At 45.9% G+C, this 14,494-nt stretch overlaps 1 protein-coding gene across 6 annotated transcripts; it reads right to left on the reverse strand.

Moving 5' to 3' along the window:
• Positions 1-2,507: 2,507 nt before the first annotated feature.
• On the reverse strand, positions 2,508-14,446 carry LOC107205030 (protein mono-ADP-ribosyltransferase PARP12-like). 6 transcript variants are annotated; one of them, XM_033514389.1, is made up of 9 exons: positions 14,072-14,130; positions 8,777-8,817; positions 7,744-7,879; positions 7,143-7,263; positions 6,030-6,114; positions 5,146-5,221; positions 4,300-4,430; positions 3,254-3,405; positions 2,508-2,841 (listed from the first exon to the last, which is right to left on the reverse strand). In XM_033514389.1, the coding sequence occupies exons 3-9, from the start codon at positions 7,801-7,803 to the stop codon at positions 2,561-2,563; spliced, it is 906 nt and encodes a 301-aa protein (XP_033370280.1). In that variant the 5' UTR covers positions 7,804-7,879; positions 8,777-8,817; positions 14,072-14,130; the 3' UTR covers positions 2,508-2,560. The 6 variants fall into 6 exon arrangements, with proteins under 6 accessions (XP_033370280.1, XP_015484604.1, XP_015484606.1 ...); XM_015629118.2 differs by lacking the exon at positions 14,072-14,130 and adding an exon at positions 10,422-10,529; XM_015629120.3 differs by lacking the exon at positions 14,072-14,130 and adding an exon at positions 10,075-10,093.
• Positions 14,447-14,494: the final 48 nt, after the last annotated feature.

The following is a 14,494-nucleotide window of genomic DNA, read 5'->3' on the forward strand; positions in this document are numbered from 1 at the left end:
ACATGCTGCTGATGGCTTGCAAGCATTTCTCATCTAAAAGGGTGCTGAGGAATGCTTTCTGGTCAGTACTTCGAAGGCACCCAGATGCTACAGAGGCAGCCAGAGGTTCAGGTTGAGAAGAAGCTTTAGCAAATTTATGACACTGAACAGAAGTCCCATGAAGAAGTATTCGTGGATTAAGTTACTTTTCACTTTTACTAGCAGCTCCTGTTCTCAGTGCCTCATTGGCAGAAATATCCCTGAGCCTTCTAGTTTTAGATTCCCAGATCTATTGGTTTAGAGGTTCAGGATCATCTTATGCAAGCTAAAAATCATGCTGCAGCCTGCTCAGCTCTTTGCTGGTGTCGACACAAGCAGAACTGGAAACCGCTCATGCTGAACACCATATTTTGGATTTAGGCTTTGTGGGGCTTTTGGCTAGGTCAGTTTTCAAGTAAGGGAATGCCCTGCATCTGCTCCCCCCCATCCAGCAGTGGCACAGGGGAAACAGCAGCAGCACCCACCTGGAGGCAGAACTGCTCCTTTGGGCAGTGGCACAAAGGAAGAGTCCAGAGGGTGACCCTGAAAGGGCTCCTCAAGGAGAATTTCCATGTCAGATCCAGTACTCCAGCACCTGCAGTGCCACACCACTGCACACTGTTAGAGCTGCTCACGCCAGATCCTGCCTGATCTTCTCAATATAACACCCAGCACCTAATTCTGGAGGCAGATGGAGGCTGTGAGAAACTCTCCCTGCAGTCAGAAATAGTTTTGACTTACTGGAAAATCTCATTTTCTTCCAAACTGTGCATGTTTGCACCTGTCCTCTGTTCTCTGCCTGGTTTCTTCTTTTTCAGATCAACAACCCCCCCCTTTTCCTGTGGCTGCCCTGCTTCTCAGCAGGCTTTTCCTTACCTTCTCCTGCCTCTGAGGAATTTCGCTATCATACTCTGAAGACCACCTTGCTGGAAACAACTCTCTCCCACATGATGAGTGGTTTCTTCTGTCATGGAGGAGAAGAATGAGGGAAGATGATTTATACATGGGCATAATTCCACAGAGTATTTTGTATAATAGCAAAACTCTTCCCAAACCCTCCATCCCCCTGCCCTTGTCCTGCCCAAAGGCTGCACATCCAAGCCCCCTTAAGTTGATGAAGCCATGGAGGAAATCTGTGGAATGTTGCAAGGACCAATGCAGGGTGACAGCTGAAAATGGTCACCGTTCAGTCCCTTCTCATCCACTTCAAGTGGCTTTCATTTTCACCTCCTGACTGCCTGGAAAGTTCTCTGCTCACCTGTGACTGACAAGACTTGATAACTAATTTGCAAAAGAACAATATTTAGGCTTCTGCAAAAGCAGTGTGACATGGAAGTGCATGAATTACTGCATCTTAGGGACTTATTGCAGTCTTTCCAAATTTTCTAAAGGCACTGATTAAGCCTGAAGATAGCAGCTTTAGGAAAGCTGATGAAATCCTACACACAGCCCTCCTCTTGGTTCCTCCCAGCTATGGCACACACAAGTGAACCATTTGTGACTCCTCTGCTGAATTACAACTTATACATCACAACTGTTTTAAAATAAGCCATTCATTTTTGTTTCCATGCTATCAGTCATCCCGAATGTTATCCCATTATCCACCAAGTTTCAAGTACTATGACCATAATTCAAGCTTTCCCCACTGTCCATCCTAGCTGGAGTACACAACACCAGGGAACTTCTCCATCATTGGGAGTGCCAGGCAGCAGCAGGGTAATCCAGAACAGCCACCACCAGTGTCAGCCTGCAGGGTGGCAAGGAGGTGCCAGCAGCCAGCCCTCACAAAGCCCCTGTGTCTCATCACTCACTGCTGCAGGAGCTGGCTCCACAGCCTGGTGGGACACTGCTGTGTGCCATTATTCAGCCCACCATGGACTTCCTCACTGCTGGTGTCATGGCATTGGGGGGAATCTAACTTCAGCAGCTGCCATATCCCTGCTTTCCTTGACCTAAATCCAGTGTGGACAGAGGAAGGAGTGAGTGTTACAGAGACATGCAGACTTGACACAGCAGAACAAGGTAAGAAGAGATGTCAGCAATGTGACCAGGAAACAAAGCAAAGTTCTTTGCCAATATTCATTACAAAGCCTTTAGGATGCAGGAGCTTCCTGTTATTTACTTGAAAGGCAGGCCATAATTCCTCTCTTGACCACCATGATGTAGGTACTTTCACTTTTCCTTCCACATTCCCTGCCCAGCCTCCCTTTGGCATATCAGCATCATTACAGGCAGGAATCAACCCCTAGGTGAACATATCAGTGGATCAAGGTGATTTTAACTCAGCAGGTGTCACAATATGCAAGGCAGGTATGTCCCCATTCCAGGCTAGACAGATGGTGGATGGTAAAGATTAGCACTGGTTATGGGGAAAAAATCGCCCCTAACAAAAAACTATGACCCTAAAGCCATCAGGGGATTGGTACTAGTTCATTGCATTACAAAGTGTTCGAAAGCTACAACTAAAATTAAACAAACATTAAAAAAAATGTACTGAAGAGTAATTTATTCAGTGTGAATTCAAAGGACATTCCACCATTCATTACAGGACCACACAGCTGGTCTCAGTGCTGTACTCCAAGATATAGGCAGGGTAAACTTGTTGCTTCTCAAAGATGACAAAGATGGAAGGGTCTGTCGGGTCATCCACACAGCTGTCATAAAGTCTGTTTGAATTTTTGGCTCTGGGTGGAGGGCGGCAGTACTCAGGGTTCCCCTGCACAAAGTCTCCAACAAGAACCTGAGCTACGAACATTCTGTAGCGCCCACTGTGAGAGGAACAGTACTCGTGGGAATAGCTGGCATCTCTGGCAAAGTAGCTTCCTAGGGAGCAGAAAAAGCCGCAGGTCAGATAATACACCAGCCAAGGGACAAACATGTGATAACAGCACTTTGGCAGACAGCAATTCAACAACCCCAGCTAGCCCTACAACGTGTGGGAACATTCTTGCCAGGAATTCCCACACTGGCTTACTGTAAAGTACCGACAAACTCCAGTCTGCATTTCGCCATCCGCCTCCCATCATACCTGTCCAAGAGCAGGTACCCGAGGCAAAGAGAGGTGGTTTTAGCCCTTCCTGGGATGGGATTGCTTTGGGTGCTGGGTGATGTACGCAGGTGAGAGTGCCTTAAAGGCAAGAGTACATGGGTGTCTCACTCTGCACCCACATCCCCCAGCCTGGCTGGGCTCTGCAGTCCCTGCTGCTACATCCCCTACACCCTTCTGCACTTGTACCTTTTCCATACATCGTCCCATGAGTCCCACAGAGTCTCCAGTCAAAGTTCTGCTCACAGATGGCAGACACATGGGATGGATTTGTGCCATGGAACAGGAGCCTTTCATTTACCACTTTCAATTGATGGAGCTTCCTCATCTTTTCTTTTTGCCTAGAGACAAAATTAAAAAAAAAAACAAAAAAAAAAACAAAAAACAAAAAATCCAAACAAACAAACAACAAAATTACTTGTTATCCTGGTTCAAACAAGGAGAGTTTCCCAACTCAACTCTTCCTACTTCTGGGTTATGGAGGAACAGTGACACCACTCTCAGTGGGGTTACTGCCTGCTTTGCGCTTCTGCTGGTACCCTGCTGAACAGCTGGCTCCTGCCAGCAAAACAAAAAGTTCTCAGCATCACTATGGACTGTGTCACCCACAACTTCATACCACATGAGAGAGTAAAGAGACAAACATCTCTTGACTGGGAATTGGTCAGTTCCCATGTTACATAAATCCTCAATATAAAAATATGATTATAAAACTGAGCTGTATGAAGACTGTATTATACAGTGAAGACTGTATAATCTCTGCCCCTTTATCACAAAAAACACCTCTCCTGTTTTTTTCTTTCTTTTTTTAACTCCTATGTGGAAGACACTAAAACCAAAAGAATAAACCTGAAACACCAAAGCTCAGTTATGATGAAGGAAAATAATTTGCTTTTTTGAATAACACTAGCAGGAATCACACACACATCTTGCTAGGGATAAAAGGCCCATTTCCACACACACAAAAGAACACAGATGCAACCTTAACAGCCCAGGCACAGAAAGAGGTGCCCCAGTCTCCTTCCAAGACTGCCCCAGGGAAGCCTCAGCCTCAGAGACCCAGGTTTTGGGGCAGTCATAAATCTGGGCCACCAGCCAGACCTGGGAAGAGAGATACATGGCAGCCTCACCTCTGCTGAATTTGGCAGCTCCAAATGTAGTCTATGGAGGACAACAGATCAGGAAATACCAGTCTTCTCATACAGTAAGGATAATGAAATAAAATAGATACAAACCACTGAAAAATGTCCCAAAGTGTTGGGTTCTGGATCCTCTGCAGTTGGTTGATGCAGTAATTTTTCATTGTCTTCTCAAACAGACTCTTGATTTTTCTATATTCTTGGGAATCATAACTGAGCTGTATCAACTGAAAATTTTTAAAACACTAAGAATAAGGTATTACTAAGAGTATCAACTCCCAGTCCTTCCAAAGGACTCATCAACCTTCTCACATCTGCTGAAAAGCCCTACCAGAAAAATCACAAGCTGCTCCTGTTTTTCCTGTTAACCCTCCTTTACCATCACTCCCCATGGGGAAGCCCAGGTGCCGACTGAGGGAAACCAGTGCAATCCCATGAGAGCTTCCTTTAGAGGATGCACCTCCACATCTGGACTACTTTTAGTTCAGAGTAAACTGAAGTTGAAACACACAGCAATATTCAGGCTGAAACAGAGTGAAAGTTTCACCTGACACTCTAGCTCCTTCCCTACAGGGCTAAGCTACAGTTTTACTACAGCAAGTAACATCCTGCCCCAAAGTGAGAGAAAAAATACCCCCTTCAGATGCAATTAATCTGCTTTATCAGAGGATGAAGTGCCTTGAGAGAGTGCAAAGGACAGGTATGAGCAGCAATGGCCTTTTTTACCCTGTGTGGCATCATAGGGGATCTCAGTGAGCCTCCAAGGAAATACATGTCTATTCTGAATATTAAACTGTTGGTCAGGTTTCACATCATAGTTGCTTATTTTAAAAGATACATTTTTAAAAGCTGGTAACATCTCAATTGCCTTGAATTGTGCTCTTGGAAAAATCAGTACAGGACAGAGGTCTCCCCATCCACTGGGGAGCTGGAAAGTCCTACCTTGAACCCGATATCAGGTAGAGCAGTTTTGTCCCACTGTGGAGGATAGACAGGATGCGAGAGAGTCGTGTTTTGGCTACAGAATAGAAAAAGGAGCCAGTCAGCTGGTGATACTCCTAACCAAATCCCCCTTCCAGAGACTTTAACCACAGGCTCTAAAGCACCCTTCAGACATCCATTCAGGAGCTACAGTGTGTTTGCTTTGTGAATGAACACACCTTAGGTTGAACCAACACTTTATTTGAACCTTTAGCTTCACATGCTTTGTCTTCTGGTGAGTTTCTAAAGCAGAGACAGATCTTATTAAAATAAATCAGTACCACAAATAACATTTATAGCAGATGTGTTCAAATTCTGTTAAGCTGAACTTCTCTTAGAAAAAACCATAAGATAGGGTATCCCAAGTAAGTGCCCCTAATTCACTTCATTTCAGTGGATTTGCCTGTTCTGAGTTTTAGTTTATCCTCAGCTTTTCAAGGGATCACATCCATATGCACCACAGCTCTTGGGATTGGCAGTCCCTCACTCCTAATAGCTGTACAGTTTTTTTATTAGTGTTGGGGCATAAATCAAGGAATAAAAGCTCCTGGCACGGTTGTGTCAGCCCTATGTGGCCTTGCCTCTCACAGAGAGAGCAGATCTACTCCAGTGGTCTCTCACAGCTGCCAGGGACTGCCACCAAACATCCCTCCAGACAGCTTTACAGAAGCATTGCATAATTTACAAATACTGTCACTGCAAAATGTACTGTTAAACCAGTCAGGAAAAGGTATCTAGAAATGAATTTAAGAAATACAAAATAGCATTCTAGGCAGGTAGGAGGAAATTCTTAGCAGACAGGTGCTGTCCTCTAGAGACACTGTTAAACAGTGAATGTGCATTACCTTCCATCTTGTCCACCTTCAGGCTGTTTAGGCAGTCGAATAACACTTCTTTGAGTTTGAAAGAGCAGATTTGTTTGGATCATGTCTTGAAGAAAAACACAATAACTCAATAATGAGATAATTCATTGTCTAGGGAGAGGCTCTTAAATATTAAGTAAAAATAAAAGAGGAGATAGCCTTGAATATTGCATTGTGGAGCTCTCTCTATCCCACCCACCCCAGTTCAAACTTCATTCCCTCTTGCACTGCTCCTACTTGGAGATCAGCAAGGTTAACCACTTGTTAGCACAGGTTGTAAAACTTAAAGGCAACCAAGCACTAACTGCACCTGCACTGGTATTCACATCCAGACTGCTGGCCAGAGAAAACCACATCTGATGGCAGGCCTGCAGCAGAAAATAATTTTCAGTGCAATGGGGCCACAAACCTGGCTTTCCTGGCAGCACAGGGCTGCTCCATGGTGCTAAAAGGAAAGCCTGCCCTCTCTTCTTGGTCGTGTAACAATATCACAGAGAACATGCTATGTGACATGGCTGATTATCCATTGTTTCCTCCTTTAAATACCAGTCTTTATTCATGCCAGGAAACATTTAAAGTTTGGAAAGCTAACAGGAGTTTTAAGACGGGTAAATAAATTAGAAACAGAAAAGCATTTCTCATATCCCCATTTCTCTCTCTGTGCAACCAGCCCTAAATTTGTGTTTGCTGCACAATGCTTTCTCTCCTGTAAGTAGCTTGCAAGATGTTCACCATAGGCTCACTTCTTCAACTTTTGACTTTTCAGTGCCTTTTTTTTTTTTTTTTTTCTCATTTCTCATTCTTCCTTTTCAGGTGTATAAACCCAAATGTGTAAGCCAAGGTGCCATGAAGCATTTATTCTCAACTCTTCTGAATGTACAATATTTTCAGGTATATTTTTTTGACTACAGATGCCCAAGTGAGAACTCCAAGTGGAGCATCCCAAAACTGCAGAGAAATTTACCTACTGCTCAAGTTCTGCTTGGAGAAAATTTGCAGGAGGAAGAAGAGCTGTTTGAAGAGATACAGACATTGTGTGAAAACATTCATGCCAGCTGCTCTGTGTAATGAACTTTAAACAAGGAGATACTTCACCTGCAAAGTCTAACTTATACTTCTGAGAACCAGCCCTGAAAAAGATGACACCATTCTTGTCAGCTAGATATTCCTTCTCCAGAAATGCAGATGTTACAGTGGCAGTGACGTGATCTGGGTGCTGCAGAAAGAACAAGGAAATTATACATGTTAGAAACCACCCTCCGGTTTAGGTGTCACCGTGGGGAAATACCAATGTTTTCCCCAGGCCCCTGTGACAGGATGATGTTTTGTAGCAAGTCTCTATGGCTTCAAGCATTTTGTTCTACAGCAATGGAGGGGTACCCCACTGAGCACAGCTGCTTCTAACAACAGCAACAAAGCAGCCTTCAGCCTGTGTGGTCAGCTCCAGCCAAATGATGTTTGTCAGCTCTGGAAAATGCACCCACTTTCAAAGCCAGTCCCTTGAAAGCTTTCACAGAGTTCCAGTCCTGCTTTGAGGGACAATTAAAAAGACAATTCCACACAGGCATTGGAGCAGCACTGCAAGGGCACCCAGTGGTGCGTGTAGAACACACCAGCTGCAGAACAACGCGCTCTAAACAACTCTCCAAAGATGGCTTAACAAAAGCTTTTGGCATGAACAGCAAATGAATTTCACCTCTTTCCCGTACTCAATCCACTGCTTGGAATCATCGAGCCAATACCAGACATACTCCATTTCAGGAGCAGACAGATGGGTCAGGAGACAACTCAAGTGCAGAAGAGCAGATGGGCACCTGGCTGCTTGCTCTGCCCTGCATTGGAAAAGAAATCCAGATCAAACTAGATGTCTTTTCCAAAGCTGTCAAGTTGTGCAGTATCCCTGGTCTGATCAGAAATCTATTCACTTCTCAAAAAAGGAGACCCCCTCCAGCTGGGAAGTGCAAGTTTGCCCCAGAACTGAGGAACTGGTGTTTGGATGTTTACAGGGCATGGTAAACACCACAGAAATGACCCTGACTGCTCTGGCTTGGACCTGTGCCACTGATTTTCCCTAAAATATATCTTCCTAAAAAACACTTTCTTACTTTTAAGAAAGTACATTTGACACAAAGATTCTCCTGCAGCCCACAAAGAAGGCCATGGTGAGACAGCTGTTCCCCTGAAGCCCGTGGAGATCCATGGAGCAGAGATTCACACTGCAGCCCATGAAGAAGCCCATGCTGCAGCCTGTGGACAGGCCCCAAGGGAAGCTGCAGTCCATGGAGAAGAACCCGTGCTAGAGCACGTTTATCCTGAAGGACTGGAGCCCATGGGAAGTGAACCACACTGAATCATGGGAAATTTTGAGAACATTGGAGGTGAAGATGGCAAATCTTAGAGACTGAGGACAAAATCCATTTCCCTTCCCCTCTGTGATCCTTTGGTAGGAGAGGGTAGAAAAGTCAGGAATGAAGGAATGAAGTTGAACCTGGAAGTCCAGCAGGATGGGAGAGGGTAAGTAGGAGATCTAATTTTCTTTTCTCACAATTTAAATCTATTTTAATTGGCAATAAATTAACTTCCCCCAGGTCAAGTCTATCTTGCCCAATGTTCACCTTGGCTTTATCTCAAATGATTAATTTTCCCATCCTATTTTCTCCCTGCTGTCCTGCTGAGGATAGGGAATGAGAGAGCAGCTCTCACTTGGAGTAGGGGATATCATTACTTACCAGCAAAGTCTCTGCTCTGCACTCTATTCTAGACACAGCACCTACAAACAGAAGAACATGAAGCAGGTAATCATTGCTAATTCCAACTCATAGGATTTTACTTAGCATCCTTGCTGAGCATCACTGTTCATCACTCCCAGTTTTGGACTCAGACAACACTTTTTTAATGTATCTCACCAATTTAATGCCCCTACAACATTACCTATCATGGATCACATATCCATAGCCAAAAGCTGCCAGCCGTTGAGATTCCAAGAGTCTGTGGAGCTGCTCTAAGCTGCCTGAAGAATCTGAACGTGATATTGAAACAGAAACTGGAAATGATCATGTGTCCAGCTCTGATGCCCTTTATTCTTTGGCAGGGATCAAAGGTATTCAGAGCAGGCCAGTGAGAGGAAATCTTTACAGGAGCAGCTCCCTCATAGAGCTGTTTACAGTGCAAAGGTCCACAAAACAAAGGCGTGGCAGTCCTGGACTGCCAGAACAAAAAGCGAGGAAGAACCCAGGTCTCCTTTGCAGACAAACCTTGTTCCAGCACTATCTGTGTACACAGTAACACTGGCCAGGCCTGCTCCTAGAAAAATGCTCCAAATTATTCTTCTCTTGTATTGCAGGGCGTTCAAGAGATCCAGCACAACCATGAGATTATTTGGACATGGCTGTCCCCGTTTTCCCCTCTGCACAGCACCATGATGCTTCTGCTACCAGCACAGCTGAAGAATTTGAAGTTTGTGGATTTAAAGGGTGGCATTTGAGGGGGGAAGTGGGGAGAGGGGAAATGGAAAGGAGATCAGGGAAATGGGGTGAGATGGTGTTTCCAGACAGCTTTTTTCCACTGCTGCTCCCCTCTCTTTTCCTTCTATCCCCACTCCAGATAACTCCTGCTAACCCCTTCCAGCTTCCCTGCCGGGACTTGGGGCTCCCAGTCTGCCCTAATCACATGAGCTTGCAAAACCGTCCGCTGGCCACTTGATTCCCTTTTCACTTTCCAGCATTCCTCTCCATGCTGGGATTTTCACCAGCTAATCACAAATAGAAATAAACAGAGCCAAACACTTAAAAAAAGCAGACAGAAATATTTCACCAGCAAGACAGGTAGTGTCCTTCACTACCATTCACACTTCCATTTTGCTGAAGATCTCACTATATGGTCTTGTGCAACTGTACATTTACTTTTTATATCTTAATGGGAATTACTTTATACAGAGAAAAGTTCATACTTAAAAAGCAACCTCATGCTAGCTTTTCCCTTACACAAGAAGAAAAGATGAATGAATGAAGATACAAACAGAACTTACAGTATGACAAAGTGCAAGCAGGTAACCCTTCAGCAGACCATAAAGCCAAGCCCACAAGCTATGAAATCCTGAACTTCCTGTGTGTCCAACCCTCCCCTCTCAGCTGCACCCTGGGAAGGCTGTCAGAGCCCAGCATGTGCCACTTGCCTGGCACAGTTCTGTCTTCAGGCTGCCCAGTCACCACCCTCAGGAGCTGAAGGCATCAGCCTTGTGCTTGCCAGGCTGGATGAGCCTGCTCAACCCTTGCTCTGCATGGCAAAGGTGCCCTGGCTGCAGCAACACCTTCAAAAGTAAACCACAGCTGGCCTGTGAGAGCTCCCTGTGAGCTCCCCACAGCACATCTGTACCTCACAGTCTTCCTCGCAGCCTCTCGCCGTGGGATCACGGATTCCTCTCTGCCACAGACCCTTGAGGAAGTGGGGCTGAGTAACATTTCCTTCTGGTTATTGCGACAGACGCATGCGCATCTGCCAAGTACGAGCCGGCCGGCCAGGCACAGCCCTGGGCTTTGGCAGATACAGCTGCAAAATCAACATCACTACGAACCAGCAGAGTTTATCCCTGCTTCTGGGTTCCTGTCATTGCATTTATCTAAAGCAAATTCCTCCCAGCCTTCCAATAGCTGGGGATATTCAGGACCTTCTCCTTTCTGTAATGAGTAGCTTCTGCTGAACATCATTCTTGGAAATCCAACAGCTTTTATTTGCATTGTAAATTGACACACACCCCCCCACCCCCCCCAAATCTCGGTGCAGAAAGTGGGTGCATCATTCATCCTGCTGTCCCCAGGGTTAATGATGGCACTGGTGGGGGTTTTGCAGCAAGCAGAGCCATACTGAGCCACACAAACCTGTGTGTGCTGAGCACAGAGCCCGGCAAGACAGGCTTGCTCAGCCCTCAGAGCTCTGCACTGTCTCACGTGTTTGTGTTCCTGTACCTTGAAGTCTGATCCTGCTCTCTGCTCTTCCCACACAAATCAGACAAGGCTTAGGAGCTTTCCAGTATGACCTCCAGCCTTTCAGAAGCTGACAAAGCTTCCCAGCAGAGCTCTGAGGTATAAAACTTAACAACAGGTCAAGTAGTCTTAACCATGCAAACTTACTAATCCAAAAGCATTTCTCTGGCCTTTTTTTTTTCCCCCTCAGATTCTGTTCAGTTGAACTGCCCAGAAGATTTTTCTTTCCTAGTGATCCAGTCACACCAGATCAATAGTGACTGAAACACATAAATCTCTGAGTTTTCAGAAAGTATGCACTTTGACTGCATTCTATAGACATAGCATTAAAACAAACCCAACAGCAACAAAAAGACCTCTAGCACACACACACACACAAAAATAAACAAATAAAAAAACCAACACCACAAATGTGATTATGAAGTTGGACTCTCTTTCACTTCTGGCTATGCTTGAAGCTCTTAGGCCTTCTGAGGCCTAAGTAGACATGAGACAACAGCTCTAGGAAGATCATTCTGGCTTGGTAGAAAATGTTTACATATCTTTGCTGGGAGCAGGACACCATCTTCTCTAAAAACAAACAACTGTCCACAAACTGGAAACTCGAGATCACTGTAAACTGACACCTTGAACATTGTATTTTTTATTTTTATCGCTTTTAATTGCAATGTCATCTGTGGAGCTGTTGAACCTCTGATTTCTCAACCATGCTACTACATCTGTCTGCATTTCCAGAGTCTGGGAATGGAACAGGTCTGGAAGCAGACATCCTATGCATAGCCCTGCAAGATCATATTCCTGCACAGTCAGCAGGGGCACCCAAGTGTGGTTTCCCGGCATATGTCAAATGTATTATCCTTTATAAAGAAACCATGGTCCAGCAGGTAGCGTCGCTTAGTTTCCTCCCAGGAATTGAAATTCTTGTTCGCTTTTCCTCTTCAGAGAAAACAGACAAAGAAGAGCCATTTCACCCTTAATGCCTCTGTGACACACAGCAGCTCTGCTGCAATTTCAGACGGCTCCAAGGTTTGATGTGGGAGTCCTGATGCTACAACACATGCACACTGCGCTCACATGGGTCTTGCAGCCTGGGACCAGGCTGGCAGTACCTCATGCTTCTACCCTAAGATGTGTAAAACCCCCCAAATCACAGAGAATCACAGAATCACTGGGTTGGAAGAGACCTTCAAGATCATCGAGTCCAACCCAGCCCTAACACCTCAACTAAACCATGGCACCGAGTGCCATATCCAGTCTTTCTTTAAACACATCCAGGGATGGTGACTCCACCATCTCCCCAGGCAGAACATTCCAGTATTAATCTTTCCATGAAGAACTTTTTCCTAATGTCCAACCTAAATTTGCCTTGGCGCAACTTGAGACTGTGTCCTCTCGTTCTGTCAGTTGCTGTCTGGAGAAAGAGACCGACCCCCACCTGAGTGTGATAGGTGATAAGGTCACCTCTGAGTCTCCTTTTCTCCAGGCTAAACAACCCCAGCTCCCTCAGCCATTCCTCACAGGGTTTGTGTTCCCAGCCCCTCACCAGCCTCGTTGCCTCCTCTGGACGCGCTCAAGCATCTCAACATCCTTCCTGAACTGAGAGGCCAGAACTGGACACAACACTGATGGAGCGGCCTCACCAGTGCCGGGTACAGGGGAAGAATGACCTCCCTGCTCCTGGTGGACACACTACTATATCCAGGCCAGGAGCCATTGGCCTTCTTGGCCACCAGGGCACACTGCTGGCTCATGTTCAGCTGGCTCTCACCAGCACCCCCAGGTCATTTTCTGCCTGGGCACTGTCCAGCCACACTGTCCCCATCCCGTACCACTGGGTTATTGTGGCCAAAATGCAGGACTCAGCACTTCGACTTATTAAACTTCATCTCATTGGACTCTGCCCATCCATCTAACCATTCCAAGTCTCTCTGCAGAGCCATCCTCCCAGCTTAGTGTCATCTGCAAATTTACTAATGAAGGACTCTATACCCTCATCCATGTCATCAATAAAAACACTGAACAGAACTGGCCCTGGCACAGACCCCTGAGGGACACCACTGGTGACTGTCTGCCAGCTGGATGCAGCACCATTCACCACCACTCCCTGGGCCTGACCATCCAGCCAGTTCTTAACCCAGCAGAGTGCTCCTGTCCAAGCCAAGGGCTGCCAGCTTCTCCAGGAGTGTGCTGTGGGAGACAGGCCTTGCTGCAGGCCAAATAGACACATCCACAGCCTTTCCTCCTAAACCTATGCTGGCTGGGTCTGATCCCCTGGCCGTCCTGTAAGTGCTGCATGATGACACTCAGTATAAACTGCTCCATTACCTTACCACGTACTGAGGTCAGACTGACTGGCCTATAATTACCAGGATCCTCCTTCACACCCTTTTTGTGAATGGCCAGCTTCCAGTCATCTGGAACCTCACCACTGAGCCAGGATTGTGGTAAATGATGGAGAGCGGCTTCGCAAGCTCATCTGCCAGCTCTCTCATCACCCTGGGATGGATCCCATCTTGCTCATAGACAGATGAACATCCAAGTGGCTCAGCAGTTCTCTGGCTGCCTCCTCCTGGATAACAGGGGGCCATTCTGCTCCCTGACACCATCTCCCAGCCCAGGAGGACAGTTATCCTGAAGGCAAGCTGCTTTCCCACTGAAGACTGAGGCAAAGAAGGTATTAAGTACTTCTTCCTTCTCCTCATCTGCAGTTACTAAGTTCCCTCCCTTATCCAATGAAGAACAAAGGTTGGTCTTAGCCTTCCTTTACCATTAATATATTTGTAAAAACATTTTTTATTGTCTTTTACAGAAGTTGCCATTTTAAGTTCAAACTGAGTTTTGGCCTCTCTGTTATTTTTCCTACATGCTCTAGGAGCCCCCTTAAATACTTCCTGAGAGACTTGACTCTCCTTCCAAAGATGACACATCCTTTTTTTGTTCCTAAGTTCCTCCAAAACCTCCTTACCCATCCAGGCTGGACATTTGCCTTGTACCAGTACCTAAGTGGGTGGGCTCAGGAAATGTTGGGGTGATTGATCTCACCTGGTTCTGCAAGGTCTTCTGCAGGTTGGTTCCCCAGCCACCCATACTGGGTCCTGCTCCACCAGTGGGGTGCTGTGGGAAGCTGTACCAGGGGGTTCAGCTTCAGCAAAGCCTGGCATGAGGAGGGACTGGCTCTTGTCTGGGACCCTGGAAGCATTTCCAGATCTCATTTGAATCCATTTCATCATTTAAAGCCAGTACCTTCTCCTGTAGGTTGTGATGGTTTCCGCTGTGAGGATTTTCCCAGTCAGACTGTATCTCCTGTTGGACAATCTCCAGCAGCTGGTAAATTAAATTGTGGGAGGGTAGTGGGGAAACAAGCCCTGTAACCACACTGCTGCTGTCCCAGCTTAATTCAGTACAGGAACAGGAAGCAATCATTACAAGAATAATAATTCTCAATTGCTTTGAAAAAAACCCAGC

This window comes from Parus major, chromosome 1A, assembly GCF_001522545.3.
Source record: "Parus major isolate Abel chromosome 1A, Parus_major1.1, whole genome shotgun sequence".
In the NCBI taxonomy this organism is placed as follows: domain Eukaryota; kingdom Metazoa; phylum Chordata; class Aves; order Passeriformes; family Paridae; genus Parus; species Parus major.